Source organism: Phacochoerus africanus, chromosome 1 (genome assembly GCF_016906955.1).
Source record: "Phacochoerus africanus isolate WHEZ1 chromosome 1, ROS_Pafr_v1, whole genome shotgun sequence".
NCBI classification, from domain to species: domain Eukaryota; kingdom Metazoa; phylum Chordata; class Mammalia; order Artiodactyla; family Suidae; genus Phacochoerus; species Phacochoerus africanus.
The window spans coordinates 61,632,756-61,648,164 of record NC_062544.1 but is presented as its reverse complement, the minus strand read 5'-3'; the positions used below and the strand labels follow the sequence as shown (position 1 = coordinate 61,648,164).

Genomic DNA, 15,409 nt, shown 5'->3' with positions numbered 1-15,409 from the left:
GCGTAGTAGAAGGCAGAGGTCTTCCCTTTCCTCACATGTGTCCTGGGGTTGGAGCCATCCTCTCCCCTCCTCTCCCCCTTGTCATTTTTGTTTTGTGCCTTCCTTTGCCCTCTCCTCCATTTAAGGGCAACAGAGAGAAGCGATTCAAAATATGAAGGGAATAAAATTCTGTTCTCTTGGAATCTCTACCTAATTCCAAGGTGAAACACAACTGGCATTAATCATAGTAAAAAAAAAAAAATTTAATAGCTAAGAGACATAAAAGACACAGGATTTTTCTAAAAAGGCCTTCAGTTAAAACTCAGCACCCTCCCCTTCTCAGTGCCCAGCTTCCTCCCCTGAAGGTGAGACGGATGCTCAGTCAGAATGCTGGTCTCCACGCCCCTTTTCCGTGGCCTCTCGATCCCTAGCCTACAGTCCAGGGAGTGGATCTCTTCGTGGGCAGGTGGCATGTCTGTAAATGCTGATCAGATGTGCACAGAAATAATCAATGAGGAATGTAAAATCCAGCTGAGCCCTGAACAGAACATGTGATCTAAGAGTATTTAACTGCAAAATATACAAGTTATTTGTCAGTTTGCTTTTTACCACTTCAGATTAGAGAACTGTGAAATTCATGAGCAAAACACAATGACTTGAAATACCTGATTATGTCAAGCCAGCTACTACTTTCCAGCAGGGAAAACCACTTTATATCTGTGTCCCAAAATTCGGTACTATTATCTGGAAAAAAGAAAGAAAGGATTAAAGAAGTCAGGCACCAACTGCTGACACACCTGTTGTGAAACCTGTGTTATGCAGACGTGCGGCCCCAGACCAAGCTGCAAATCCAGGTCGAGCTTCCATTTTTAAGTAAAGGGCATTTCAAATCTTCAACTGAAGTAGGTTTTGACCTGTAAACCCCTGGCAGGGTGTGGTAGTCAACAACAGACTTTTATTGCTCAAATAAAAAGTGCCCTGCAATATGCACACAGGGTATATTGTATGCACATTGTTGAGTTGAGAGTAATATGTTCTAGGCAGACAGAGCCAACAGCCAGGCTGGTGCTCCTAGAAAAGGAAGACACCCAGGACATGTTCTGCTGCTCTGAGGCCTGAGGGGATTGCTAGCTTCTGCTAGAATCCTAAACACACACCCAGACATTCACCTTGCACACTGGAAACAATCTCCCCAACCCACCTTAATAAACAAGTCCAGAGTTTCCGTTGTGGCGCAGTGGAAACGAATCCGACTAGGAACCATGAGGTTGCTGGTTCGAACCCTGGCCTTGCTCAGTGGGTTAAGGATCCGGCGTTGCCGTGAGCTGTGGTGTAGGTCAGAGACAAGACTCAGATCTGGGACTGCTGTAGCTCTGGCATAGGCCGGCGGCAACAGCTCTGATTAGACCCCTAGCCTGGGAACCGCCATATGCCGGAGGGTGCGGCCCTAAAAGGACAAAAAAAAAAAAAAAAAGGAAGCAGCAGCCCATTTTCAAGTTGTCTATGCATGTCAAAGTTGGCAACTCAAATCAGTGAGACAGCAGATAACCCCACAAGTCCCGGATGGTGAAAGCAGAGTAGAAAATCAGTCTTGTATCAGATAGCAGAATTTCTTACTCTCACTGCCAGGTGCCTGCTTTTTATAAATCTATTTATTTATTTTTAATTATTATTATTATTTTGGGGGGTCTTTTTAGGGCCACACCCACGGCATATACAAGTTCCCAGCCTAGGGGTTTATACCACAGCCACAGCAATGTGGGATCTGAGCCTCATCTGTGACCGACACCACAGGCTCATGACAACACCCTGACAAGGCCAGGGATGGAACCCACATCCTCATGAACACTAGTCAGGTTTGTTACTGCTGAGCCACAAGGGAAACTCCTATAAATCTATTTTATAACATGTAGCACAATGTATTCGAGTTAGAGGTGTACACTTGTTTCCCTTGGTGTCATATTCATCCTTATCTACAAAAGTCAAAGTCAGGAAAAATTACCTGTAAGTGTGACAAACCTCTAATAAAACACTCATTTCTAGAGTGAAGAGGGAGTTCCCACTGTGGCTCAGTGGTAAAGAACCTAACTAGCATTCATGAGGACTCAGGTTCAATCCCTGGACCTGCTCAGTGGGTTAAGGATCCAGCATTACCATGAGCTGTGCTGTAGGTCGCAGACTCGGCTGGGATCCCGTGTGGCTGTGGCTGTGGTATAGCCTGGCAGTCACAGCTCCAATTTGGCTCCTAGCCTGGGAACTTCCATATGCCATGGGTGTGGCCCTAAAAAAAAAAGCAAAAACAAAAAAAAACTAAAGAGAATCAATAGGTGACTGATCTTAATTAAATCTTACTCAAGTTCTAAATTGTTCACACTGGGCAGCCTGGGCAGGAAAGTGAAAGTGGCTCGGAGGGGCATATTTTGTTCTTTGTACATTTCTGATTAATTGAATTTTTTAACACTATAAATACACACATGCACATCAAATCCAAAAATAAAAAGTAAAATATTTCCACTTAGTCAGGGAGGAGTCTGTAATAAGCCACTAAGGAAAAGAAATAGATCATTCACTTTCCAAAATAGCCAGTGAATACAGATATTGTACAATTCTATAACTTTTTTTTTTTTTTTGTATTTTTAGGGCTGCATCCACGGCATATGGAGGTTCCCAGGCTAGGGGTTGAATCGGAGCTACAGCTGCCAGCCTACGCCACAACCACAGCAACACCAGATCTGAGTAGCCTCTGTGACCTACACCACAGCTCACAGCAATGCCAGATCCTTAACCCACTGAGCAAGGCCAAGGATTGAACCTGCGTCCTCAAGGATGCTAGTCAGATTTGTTTCCCCTGAGCCACAATGGGAACTCACCCAATTCCACAACTTCTAAAGGGAACAGCACAGTGACATACACCATGACCTGGATTTGACGACTGTTAACATTACAGATGCCATGACCCTAAAGACAACCAGAGTGCTGGGAGGGAAGAGAAGAGGAGGCTGGTTCTGAGTTAAGTGCCTTGAGAGGAGCAGTGGGACACGAGCCTGGAGAAAGAAAGTGGCAACAAGTGTGCAGATGGCAGCCAGCCCCTCCACTCTGTGACACCGGCCCTGGTGGCTTGTGAACCTCTGCGTAATACCATGAGGACCCCAGGGCAAAGGCACCAGCGTTCACCTGATCCATGTGACAGGTATTTCCCCCTCTGACAGAAAGCTTTTGTTCAGCATTCTGCTCACCTATCAGAAACAGCTGTTTAAACTTAGAGTATGCTGTCTGGATTTCCTGCAGGGATAGGAAGTTGCTTGACAGGTCTTCAGTTTTAACAATTTCATAGGGTGGCCTGTGGATGATCTTGTAAATTCTAGGTACCAAAAAATAACAAGAGATTAGAAGTGCAGGCAAGAGTAGGCACTAGTTAGCTTTTCCTGAGCACTTGCTATGTGCCAGGACCTGTGGGAAGGGCTCGGTAGGTATCCTCCCACCAGCTCCTTCCCAACAAGGAAACTACCACACGACTGCCCCTCCCGTCAGAGGAGGTGGGAGCACAGAGACAAGAAGCAAGATTGTCAACTTTATAACCCGACAGAGCCATGACCCGAGAACCAAGGCAATTGAACTCCAAAGTCTACTCCCTTTCTGATTTTTAATTCATCCAGTTTAGGGTGGTGGTGGTGTTTGTTTTTTTTTTTAACTTTTCATTTTGAAAATTTTCAAACCTGCAGAAAAGAACGGCACAGCGACATATACCTTGACCTGGATTTGACGACTGTTAACATTACAGATGCCATGCCCCTAAAGGCTTCAGCATGCATCTCTCAAGACAGTGCAGTTGAGGAGTTCCTGTTGTGGCTCAGAGGCAACGAGCCTGACTAGTACCCATGAGGATGAGGGTTCGCCCCCTGACCTTAATCAGTGGGTTAAGGATCCGGCATTGCCATGAGTTGTGGTGTAGGTAGCAGATGCGGCTTGGATCCTGGGTTGCTGTGGATGTGGTGTAGGCCGGCCGCTGTAGCTCTGATTCGACCCCTAGTCTGGGAACTTCCACATGCTACGGGTGCAGCCCTAAAAAGAAAAAAAATAAATAAAAAGATTAAAAAATAAAAAATAAAAATTTAAAAAATAAAAACAATTGAGTTGACAGTCTTCATGATTATGTTGTACTGATTCCTTTCAAATTAAAAACCACCACCCTAAGCAGTATCCCCAAGCAAGCAGTAGGTAAACTGAAAAGGGCAAACTACCAAGAACGGTCCCTGTTTCCTGAAAAACAAACACTGAGCTAAATAAACCATAAGAAAATGTAGGACAGTACTGACCCATCCAAGAAGTTCTTCTGGATCTGTAAAATGCCATCATCCTGTTCTTTGGGCAGTGCTGACATTTTCAAAAGGGCACATCCATTGTGGCAGGACCAACACCATATCTGCAGAACGGAATAAAGGTTTTCCAGACATAATGTAAACCGCCTAACAGAGGACAAGGAGGCTTAGCATTTAAATTCATACAGGGAAATATAAACCTTCAATATGAAATAGCTGAATCCATTCACTCTTATGCCAAGGAATAAATGTGTTATACTCACAATGAAAAAGACTGATTTAGTCTTAAAAACCACCCCCACCCCCAGGGCTGGGCAGTCACACTCAGACTCGCTTATGGTCTAATATATACCTTCTGACTTGACTTTAATGTTGGGAACCTGGATGATGATAATAAAAGCAGTATTACTATTATCAGGATAGAGGCTATCGCTGGAGTGCAGCTCATTATGTCAGGGTTTTACGTGAATTAAGTCATTTGATTCTCACAAGCACGCTCTGAGACAGGTAGGTATATTATCCCCATTAGTGGCAAGAAACTGAGGCTTGGAGAGATGGAATAACTTCCCCGAGTTGCACAGACAGCACCGCAGTGACTCAGAAGGCTGTGCTCTACCGAATGACCAAAAGGGGGCAGCTCCCATCATTAGAGAAAGCTCACACTAGAAAGAACGCAGTTGGTTATTCTGCATACATATACAAGGCTCATGTGTGCAAGGCACTGAATTAGGCTGTGAGAGCATGCAAAGGGGGTTAAGATACTGTGTCTACCTTCAAGGAGCTTATACTCTAAAAAGGGAAATACATTTGCAAATACAACAGAAAGCAGAAGGTGGTAAATCACAAGAGAAGGGGCTGTTCAATGGACAAAAAGGGAGGGCAGTGGAGGAAGAAATCGTATGAATGCCCACCAGGGATGGACCCAAGTGTTCAAGGATTTTTCTGAATACAGTGGAAGTTTCATTTGTTTGCTGTTTTACAGGAACACAAGGTGATAAGAACTGATGTGGGGGCAAAGGAATCTGCCAGAAGAGCCTGGAAGGGAGGACGGGGGAAGGCTGGCTGGGGCAGGTAAGCAGAGCTGTAGACTCTGTGCCCCGTATAAAGGCCTAGTTGAGGGTTTGCAAGTGGCCAACGCCCAGCCCTGTTCTGCTGACGGAGCCCTGGTGCCCTGGCTCAAGGAAACCTGAGAGACTTCAGCTGCCCAGAAGAGGCACCCTCTCACCAGTCACCTGCAACATACACAACATGCACAGCAGCGGCCTGGGCTGGAAGTGAGAGATCAGCACAGAGTCTGGCATGATACTCTGCACAAGGCTTGGGAAGTCAGAAAGGGAACTGGTTTGGGCTTCAGGGGAAAGGGGAAGAATCAGTGCTGGGTATGCTGGGTGTCTACTGCCCGCAGGACAACCACGTGAAGACATTCGGGGGGCGCCGAAGATGAGGGTTATCAGCTTAGGAGAGGAAGGCAGGACTGGAGCTCTGGACACAGGAGCTGACTGCCAGCTACAGCAGAAGAGACATTGGGCCACCCTGGAGTGAGGACAGAGGGACACACAACTGCTTCAGGAGCTGTCAAAAAGAGCGCTGACTCTAAGACTCCTAACGAGACAGCAGTGTTAGAACACTGAGACAAATCCAAGGGTCCTTGGCTGCCCTTACTCCCTTTTCCAACCTCATGCTAAGCACTGGCACTCAGCCCTCTGCTAGTCTGACCCCCAGGCACTGCTGCCCCCATGGGTGCAGCTCACTCTGAGAAGGGAGACACTCTAGGAAATTCAGTGCTCTTAATCCTTTTTATCTCCTCTCCTGGGGCTCTTGGTGACATTCAACCATAGCTCATTTTCTATGGGGGGCTCATCTATAACCGCCTCCTCTCAGTCAAGGCACTAAGGGGCAATTCCCTCACATTCTCTGTTTGAAACAGTAGGGAGAAATTAAGCAAAATTCCTCATCAGAGAGAGACTTCTCACAGGAATTTAGCACAAGGCACATGTCTTCTCTATTGTATTATGTACAATTTTTTGTCTGGGGAAGGACCACAGAGTTCTTTGGGTGAGGGGAGACTTGAACATGAACGTGTAAATGTTTGAATGTGCCTTCCACAGAGCAGAATTTCCGGAGACATACGCAGAAGGGGCAGAGCAGAGGAAGCGGGTTCCAGGCAAATCTAGGGCAGAGGAGATCAAGAGCCAAGGCCAAGGTCAGGACTGGAGATGAAGGAAACAGGAGCACAGAGATGGACAAGGGGGTGGGAGAGACGAGAAAGCTCTTGTCGCTTGCTCTCCAAGACCCCAAGGAAGCGAGAGAAAGGTGGTTACCCAGAGTGAGACCTAAGGATGGAATCACCAAGTTAACACGAATGAAAAGGTGTTTGCACTGAACCCACAGAAGCATGACACGGGAACCAGAAGGAGAACCCTAACCAGCTGCTGAGCAGAACCAGGGCCCAGGTGAGGCAAGGTACCAGTTTTCATGTATCTCATTAAGTACATTCTGCAGTTGTGAATCATCTCCAGGAGTGTTCACCAGCCCCACAGCAAAATAAGCAAAGAAATCCATCAATCCTCAGGGCTGGAGTATAGCACAGGGCCCTCCAGGAGCCCAGTCTCTAGAACGGCAGCGAGCCCCACAGCAAGATAAGCAAAGAAATCCATCAATCCTCAGGGCTGGAGTATAGCAGAGGGCCCTCCAGGAGCCCAGTCTCTAGAACGGCAGCAAGGACATGACTGGTGTCACAAATGAGGCAGGTCTTCCCTGAAGAGGAGTAAATGAAGGCAGGAAAGCACAGACCTGGTGAACAGTCAGGGTGAAAAAGCAGAAGAGAGATACAAAAATATTCTAGAACTAGTGATAACGGTTGTCCAACATCGTGAATGTATTAAATGTCACTAGCAGTAAATTTGATGTGATGTGTATTGAGAGCTGTGTTCCCTGAGTGCATGTGTAAATGCTGTTTTGTGTAATATTTTTCTACTGTCCATCTTCACAAGCTCCACTATGACTTTCAGGACCTAAAATTAATCAAGTGAGAATTCCCTCCTGTAGTTTCTAACAAAGTTCTGTTGCTGGCTCCTCGGACCAGACTGTCTCAGGATAGTTTCTACTTCTCAGACCTAAGGTCTGGCTAGAAGAGAGGATGAAAATTTCAAATAATGCCGGGTGGAGAGGGACCCTATTCCCTCAACGTGTAGACAATTCATCTTAGTTTCCTCCCACATGCATACCCTCTTCTAGATTCATCTATGACAGGCTGAAGGATGAAAACCCTCATTTTTTTTTCTTTTTCTTTTTGCCTTTTCTAGGGCCGCACCCGAGGCATATGGAGGTTCCCAGGCTAGGGGTCTATTTGGAGCTGCAGCCGCCGGCCTACACCAGAGCCACAGCAACGCCAGATTCGAGCCTCGTCTGCGACCTACACCATAGCTCATGGCAATGCCGGATCCTTAACCCACTGAGCAAGGCCAGGGATCGAACCCGCAACCTCATGGTTCCTAGTCGGATTCGTTAACCACTGCGCCACGATGGGAACTCCAAGACCCTCATTTTTATTCTTCTAAAACAGCGATTCTCACAATGTACACTACAGATCCAAACACCCTCATAGAAGGCCTGAGAATACTACTATGATATGGTTTGTCTTTTTCAGTGTGTTGACATTTGTACCAATAGTGTTACAACTGCTGGTGCCTTGGCACCAACTAAGGCACTGCTACCCATCGCCCTGGTCATCACTGTATCCTTCTCTGCTACACACTTGCAAAAACAAAACTTTCACTCGAGAATGTCCACAAGGAAAAACTAAACATTATTCATTACATTAATATTTGTCATTACATGTTAATATTTAATGCTAATTTTTTTATATCTATGAGATGGAGTGGAAAGTATTGTCTCAGGGAAAAGCACTTAATGAGACTGTGAACTAGCTGCTGTCTCCATGGCACTCAACTGTCTCCATGGCACTCAAAGAGTAAAAGACAAACTCTGGGTGTTCGGACTTTGGTATCCAGCAGACATTCATTCTTAAAAAAAAAAGCAAGCCTATCACTTCAAGGAAAATAACTGACAATTTGTTGCCAATGATAAAAATTGAACTTTCGGAGTTCCCATCGTGGCTCAGCAGTTAAAGAATCCGATTAGCATCCATGAGGACACAAGTTCAATCTCTGGCCTTGCTTAGGGGGTTAAGGATCTGGGGTTGCCATGAGCTGTGGTGTAGGTTGCAGGCATGGCTTGGATCCTGCGTTGCTGTGGCTGTGGCGAAGGCCAGCAGCTACAGCTCTGATTTGACCCCTAGCCTGGGAACCTCCATATGCCGCGAGTGTGGCCCCAAAAAGCAAAAAAAAAAAAAAAAAAAATTGAACTTTCAAGCAAAAATAAGACTTCTGGAAAACTAGCCTCTGTCTTTTTAGCTGGACAGCTTCCTAATATTTAAAGACTTTTCTGATGAGACAGGAATGATAGTAATAAACATGATTTTTACATAAGAAAGCATGTCCCTAGACAATCTGTATAACCTACTGAGCCAATATTTTTTAAATAACCAATGTATTATATTCTAAAACTATGCTTTTTTTTTTTTTTCTTCTTTTTAGGGCCACGCCTGCGGTATATGGAAGTTTTCAGGCTAGGGGTCAGATCAGAGCTACAGCTGCCAGCCTATACCACAGCCAGAACAACGCAGGATCTGAGCCAAGTCTGTGACCTATACCACAGCTCACAGCAAGGCCAGATCCTTAACCCACTGAGCGAGGTCAGGGATTGAACCCTCATCCTCTTGGATACCAGTCGGATTTGTTTTTTGCTGTGCTACAACAGGAACTCCCACATGCATGTTTTAAGATCCATTCAAAGTGCAAGACAGACCAATGGATTTTAAGTTAGCAGTGAATGAGACATTCACTGATTATATTTTCATATTCCTTACGGCAGTTAACCTTTATGAAAATACCACATCAATTTTTTGGCACACCATCAAAGAATGGTATTTTCCAATTATCTGAAAAAGCTATCAATTAGTTCTCCCTTTCCCAAATACACATCTGTGTGGGGCTGGATCTTCATGTACTTCAACCACACCCAACATACCACAGCACACTGAATGAAGGAAGCAGATACAAGAATGCAGCTGTCTTCTGTTTTCAAAAATGCAAAATCATATTACTCTATTTTTTGGTTTTGGACAATACAGTGATTTTTCATAGAAATATTTATATTAACATGAAATGAGTTTATTACTAAAAAAATTAAGCAATTTTTCAGTTTTAATTTTTCATATGGCAAATATCAACAGATACAACCACATAAACAAAAACTCTTTGAAGTCCTCAATAAGAGTATTAAGAGTCCTGAGACCAGAGTTTGAGAATCACTGCTCTAAACTGGTGGGGCATGAGCCAACTCTGGCCCAGAGACATGCTTTATAAACATCTGAATCAGCTGTAAACAGCTGCATACATTTAGAAATTAGGAAAACACATAAAAATGTGTATCTCTGATTGCTCCTGAGAAATGAGGACATCTGGCCAGATAGATTAGGCCTAAAATCCCACATGGCACAACCCGGCTGGCACAGAGGGGCAGCCACACCTTTACCCTGGCAGAGGGTCCCTGGTTCACTGCAGGGGCCACCCTCATTACCTGCCTGGCCTGCATGCACTTCTGGGCATCTGACCCCTGCTTAACACTCCCACTATGGGAGTGACCTTTTTTGGTGAACCAGCCATGCACATAGCACAGCATTTATCTGCAACTCTCATTCTGTATTAAATTCCCTGCAGGGTTGGTAACTCTCAACCACCAAGTAGAAACTAGAATAACTGCCAGAGTCTTGCTTTCTTTGATCAGTGACACATTAAATGTGGCTCCCATCCCAGTCCATTCCATTCTGTGAAAACTAAGTCAGCTCTCCATGCTGTCTCTGGAAGAAAACTCAGCCGTGTCCATTCGAGATCAATGGTGCAGGCCAAAAAAATCTTAAACCCTACAACCCTTAGAGGCGGTCAGCCTCCAAACAATTTAGGTGTTAAATCAGGCTGGCTTTCAACACCAGACAGATTTGTAATCCTGCTAAAGCTCGTTCAAGACCTCTCTGTTAAGAGCTCCACTGCATCTGTGAAAACTTTAGAACTCTGTCCCCGGGAGCCTCATGCCGAAGAGGCTCCTCTAGGGAGTCCCCAAGATATTTTTAGATTGCTCTTGGACTGAGGACAAACTCTTTAATACCAAAGCCAAGGGTAAAGCAGCAGGATAAACTGCCAGGATGGGCCGATGAGCAAACTATGCTTTTAGGGTTTCCAGATGCACTTACTGGTATGCCGTGACCCTGAAAGCGTGGCACATCCTCTTCAGGAAGCGGGGTGGGGACAACAAAGTATGCCGGCAACCTAGAAGAAAGAGATGTCATTGGTTTTAGTGTTGGAGTTAATCACTAAATAGGAAAGCTCAACATCAATGAACAGAGGAAGTTAAGCAGAGTGTTATGACAGGGACCATATTTCCCTGTTAAGAAGAACCAGCACAAATGAATCATCTCTGACCAAATCAGTCAGGAGGCTAGGTTCAAATGCTAGCTCTGCCTCTGAGTCTGTGCAAGCCTAGCTAAGTTAGCCCACCTTTCTGGGTCTGTCTCCTCATGTATAAAATAAGGGAATTAAGACATGTTATCTAAAAGTATATTTATTCCAAAATTATAGTGATCTTTCTCATCATATAGTGACAATATTAATACCTGTGTTGCTTCCACTAAGATAACATAAAAACCAGTAATTACCATGACTGCTGCCCAGATATTTTATCAAGTGCTCTGACAACACTTAAGTGCTCACTGTATGTCAGACTCTGTCCTCATCTGTTCTAATTATTGAACATGAATTATTCATTTAATCCTCCCCAGACTCTATGAGGTATGTACTTTTTATTATTCATTCCCATTTTACAAATAAAAAAACAGAGCTCTATCTAGGCCCTTCCCAGGTTAGACAACTTGTCTTAGTGGAGCTGGGACCTAGACCCAAGAAGTGTGACTTCGGTTTATACAGGGGAAGATTTAGGTTCTGAAAATAACAAATGTGTTAAGTAGTAGGATATGGGAAAGCTAGATTCTTAGAGCTGTAGAGATCCATGACATACAGTGACACTGTCTCCTCCTCTAATTAATAGGTTCAGGGTTTTTTTGTTTTTATCTTTTTGGGGCTGCACCCACGGCATATAGAGGTTCCCAGGCTAGGGGTCAAATCGGAGCTGCCAGCCTATACCACAGCCACAGCAATGCCAGATGAGAGATATGTCTGCGACCTACACCACAGCTCACGACAATGCCAGATCGTTAAGCCACTGAGCAAGGCCAGGGATTGAACCTTTGTCCTTGAGGATGCTAGTCAGGTTCGTTTCCAATGAGACACAACGGGAACTCCTAGATGAAGGTTTCAATTACTAAGGCCACCTGAGTTCTATCACTGTCAAGCTGTAAACAGCTTTCACTAAAAAAAAGCTTGAACTTGTTTAAAATATTTGTAAAATATATTTGTTTAAAATATCAAAGAAAGATGATTTTCTAGAAAAAATATGAAGTATCAAATTCTGATTTATATTGATAATAAATAAAATACGTTCATTTAAAGGAAAAAAAAAAAAGCTTGAATTAAAGCCCCATGAGAATTAAGGTGCCTATGGTGTAAAAACTACATTGGGAAGGGATCAGGTGGTGTTGGTATGCATGCTGCATGTTTGAGATAAATTTCTGAAGTATTAGTTCATGGGAAAGTTGGATTTTCCAAGTTGAAGAGATTAGAATCTGAATGTGATCAAGCCACCAGGTCTAATCAATTCATAAGGGATGGAGCAACATTTTAAACATCACCATGGGGGTGTGACCATCAAAATCCAGAATGCAGGAAACTATTAGACAAATGGCCTGGTTCTTCAAATACATTCCAAGAAAAGGATGACAGTGTGAGAACCTCACAGATTAAAAAGCTTAAGAACCTATCAATTTTCAAGATAGCAATTTCACTAAATCTTGATTAATGTTAAAACAGATTAAAAAGATGAAAGAGGAGTTCCCGTTGTGGTGCAGTGGTTAACGAATCCGACTAGGATCCATGAGCTTGCGGGTTCGATCCCTGCCCTTGCTCAGTGGGTTAACGATCCGGTGTTGCCGTGAGCTGTGGTGTAGGTTGCAGATGCGGCTCAGATCACACGTTGCTGTGGCCCTGGCGTAGGCCGGTGGCTACAGCTCCGATTCGACCCCTAGCCTGGGAACCTCCATATGCCATGGGAGCAGCCCAAGAAAGAGCAAAAAAAAAGACCAAAAAAAAAAGATGAAAGATAATTTTTTTTTTTCTGAGTGGAGATAGAGATTTATTTTGACCAAAGTATTCAGCCTTCGTCTCAGGTGACAGGTAGGTTTCTAGGCAAACAGCAATTTTGTGCTGTCCCCCTACTCACCAAGTGGCTGTGTGGTCTGGAACTGTTTATTATGTCTTGCTGAGAAGGAATTTTTAAGGGCAATAGGATAACTAGTGCTACCCCATGGAGGGTGTGCCAGAAAGACAGATTGTTTTAAACATCTATTAAAGTGGAGAAATCTGAATACTAGACTGGGTACTGAATGACATTAAGGGGTCAAAAAATATTTTTTTGGGGTCTTTTTGTCCAAGGGCTCAAATATTAAATTTGAAAAGTGTGCTAATGGTTCTGGCTTTATGGTTATGTTTATAAAAAGAGTGCATAATTCTTAGAGATGTAACACTGAAATATTCATAAATGAAATGTGATAAGTTCTAGGATTTATTTCAAAATGTTTGGGGGGGCAGGTATTGGAGTAGGTAGAAGCATAGAGAAAATAAGATTAACCATGAATTAATAACTGTTGGAGCTGGGTGATAGATAAAAGGGAATTCATCAAATTCTCTTCTTTTATTCTGCTTAAAATTTTACATTAGAAAAAAAGAAAAGAAAAGAAACCCTTACAGGGAATTCAAAAGGAAAAAAAGCTCCCATAATACTGTGATGTAAAACCAGGTCTGGGAGCCACTAGCCACTGGTCAAGGCTAAGGTACCTCAAGCCATTAAAACTTAGAAGATTTATTTGACCTGTGAGGTTCTGAAGTGCTTGGAATATTTTCTTACATGTCTCCTCGGGTGCGTGAGCTTACTATCCCTTCTTCAGGGTTGTCACTGAAGTAAAGGCCACTTCACAGACCACTGGCTCTCAAACTCAGGCTGCCCATTAAAATCACATGGGAGATTTAGGAGTTCCCGTCGTGGCGCAGTGGTTAACGAATGCGACTAGGATCCATGAGGTTGCGGGTTCGGTCCCTGCCCTTGCTCAGTGGGTTAACGATCCGGCGTTGCTGTGAGCTGTGGTGTAGGTTGCAGATGCGGCTCGGATCCCGCGTTGCTGTGGCTCTGGCGTAGGCCGGTGGCTACAGCTCCGATTCGACCCCTAGCCTGGGAACCTCCATATGCCGCGGGAGCGGCCCAAGAAATAGCAACAACAACAACAACAACAATAACAACAACAAAAGACAAAAAAAAAAAAATCACATGGAAGATTTAAAAACTCCCAATGTCTAGTCTCCATCCCAGAACTATGAAACGCTCTCCGGGTTGCAACCAGGATGAGTGCAGTTCTTGTAGAAGCTCCTGCTACTCTAAGTGAATAGCAACAATCACCTGGATGCTTATAAGGAAAGCAGCTCTCAAGACCTCCAGGGTCAGAATCTGCATTTCATAAGCTCCCGAGGTGATGACGGAGCAGCACAGCCTCCAGTGAGGAGCACGGCTCTAGATGGCAACTTACAAAAAGAACAGTGTCCCCCAACCCTTATAGGACAGTCACCGGTGGGGTTGGTTTAAAATCAGATTCTCAGCTCCTTCCCCAGAGGCTCATTCTTCAAAGCTGGGATGGGGACTCACTGCTTTAAAAAAAAAAAAAAAAAAATCTGCATGTCTTCCCCAACGTGTGAGGCTGAATATTTTATGATATTGGTTAACCAGTTAATTTTTTTCTTAGTCTTTCACCAAAGCAGGGGGCGGGGGGGGGGATATCAGAACCAAGTGTATTAGGATGTCAGTCACTGCAGAAAGGAGGCTGCAGAGAGGAGGACAGCTCTGTACCAGCAGAGGAGCTTGTCAAACCCTACCCTGTCCCAGGGAACTCAAGGGGGTTCTGCGGAGGCTCTGCTGTGAGACCCCCAACATCTACAAACAACTATCCCTCCCTGAACTGATCCTTTCTGTCATTAGGATAAGTTCTGAATACAAAGTAAACAGCCTCTCAAAACACAAGCTGAATTTGTCTAAGGAAAGCTGCATGATCCACTTAGGCACAACCTCAGTTAGGGTGAGGGAGGCGCCCCAGCAACAGCACCAGAGCAGCAGTGTCCTCCTGCGGCAGCATCAATTCATAGCTCTCCTGTGTGACACATATCCTGCAGGCTTGGGACCTCCTCGTACTTTCCCAGGGAGGTGGGGCATGGGAAAAGCTTTCTAGGTGAAGGCAAAGTAGACAGTCAGTTTCTCATTCTTACCCAAACTAACTGGGGTCTCCTCTAACTACTGGGGCTTTTGTTAATGCATTCATTCTGTCTCCTATTTATTGAGTGGCTCTTCTAACCCAGGCACCATAGGTGCTGAGAATGTCAAGATGAACAAAAGCAGTGTCCTTGATTCCCCAGAGCTGATGGGATGCAGAAACAAACATTAACCAGATGGCAATAGAGATTAAAAAGAACCTCGTGATCGGAGGCAGTGCTATGGAGACAGGCATGCAGTGCCAGGAAAGCGCACCAGGAGGCCTGCCCTAGTCCTGGGAGGACTCTCTACAAGACATGCCTGAGCAGAGACCTGACAGAGGAAGTGGAGGTAACTCACTTGCACAGCCAGAAGCAAAAGGTCATCCCAGACAGGAGATCGCTTGGGCACAGCCTGAGGGAGGGGGTGGGGATGTATATAGGGCTCACACACAGCTGTCAAGTCAGGCAGGAGTGAAGCCACCAAGGGCCTTGTAGCACCTGTTAGGAGTTTTATCCTCGATATCATGAAGACCAGGAGCCAGCGAAGCAAGGGAGAGGATGACGAGAAGCACACCAGAGACACTCAGC

The 15,409-nt window shown here is 44.7% G+C and overlaps 1 protein-coding gene across 2 annotated transcripts in view; it reads right to left on the bottom strand.

Annotated features, from left to right (window-relative positions):
• The window catches only part of MTMR12 (myotubularin related protein 12), a 75,283-nt gene that overhangs the window by 12,537 nt on the left and 47,337 nt on the right, over window positions 1-15,409 (bottom strand). For both annotated transcript variants that reach the window (XM_047767540.1, XM_047767549.1), the window contains 4 exons: window positions 10,612-10,687; window positions 4,296-4,402; window positions 3,216-3,340; window positions 645-723 (listed from right to left, as the gene is read on the bottom strand). In XM_047767540.1, coding sequence (XP_047623496.1) covers window positions 645-723; window positions 3,216-3,340; window positions 4,296-4,402; window positions 10,612-10,687 — 387 coding nt within the window. The remainder of the gene's footprint in view (window positions 1-644; window positions 724-3,215; window positions 3,341-4,295; window positions 4,403-10,611; window positions 10,688-15,409) is intronic.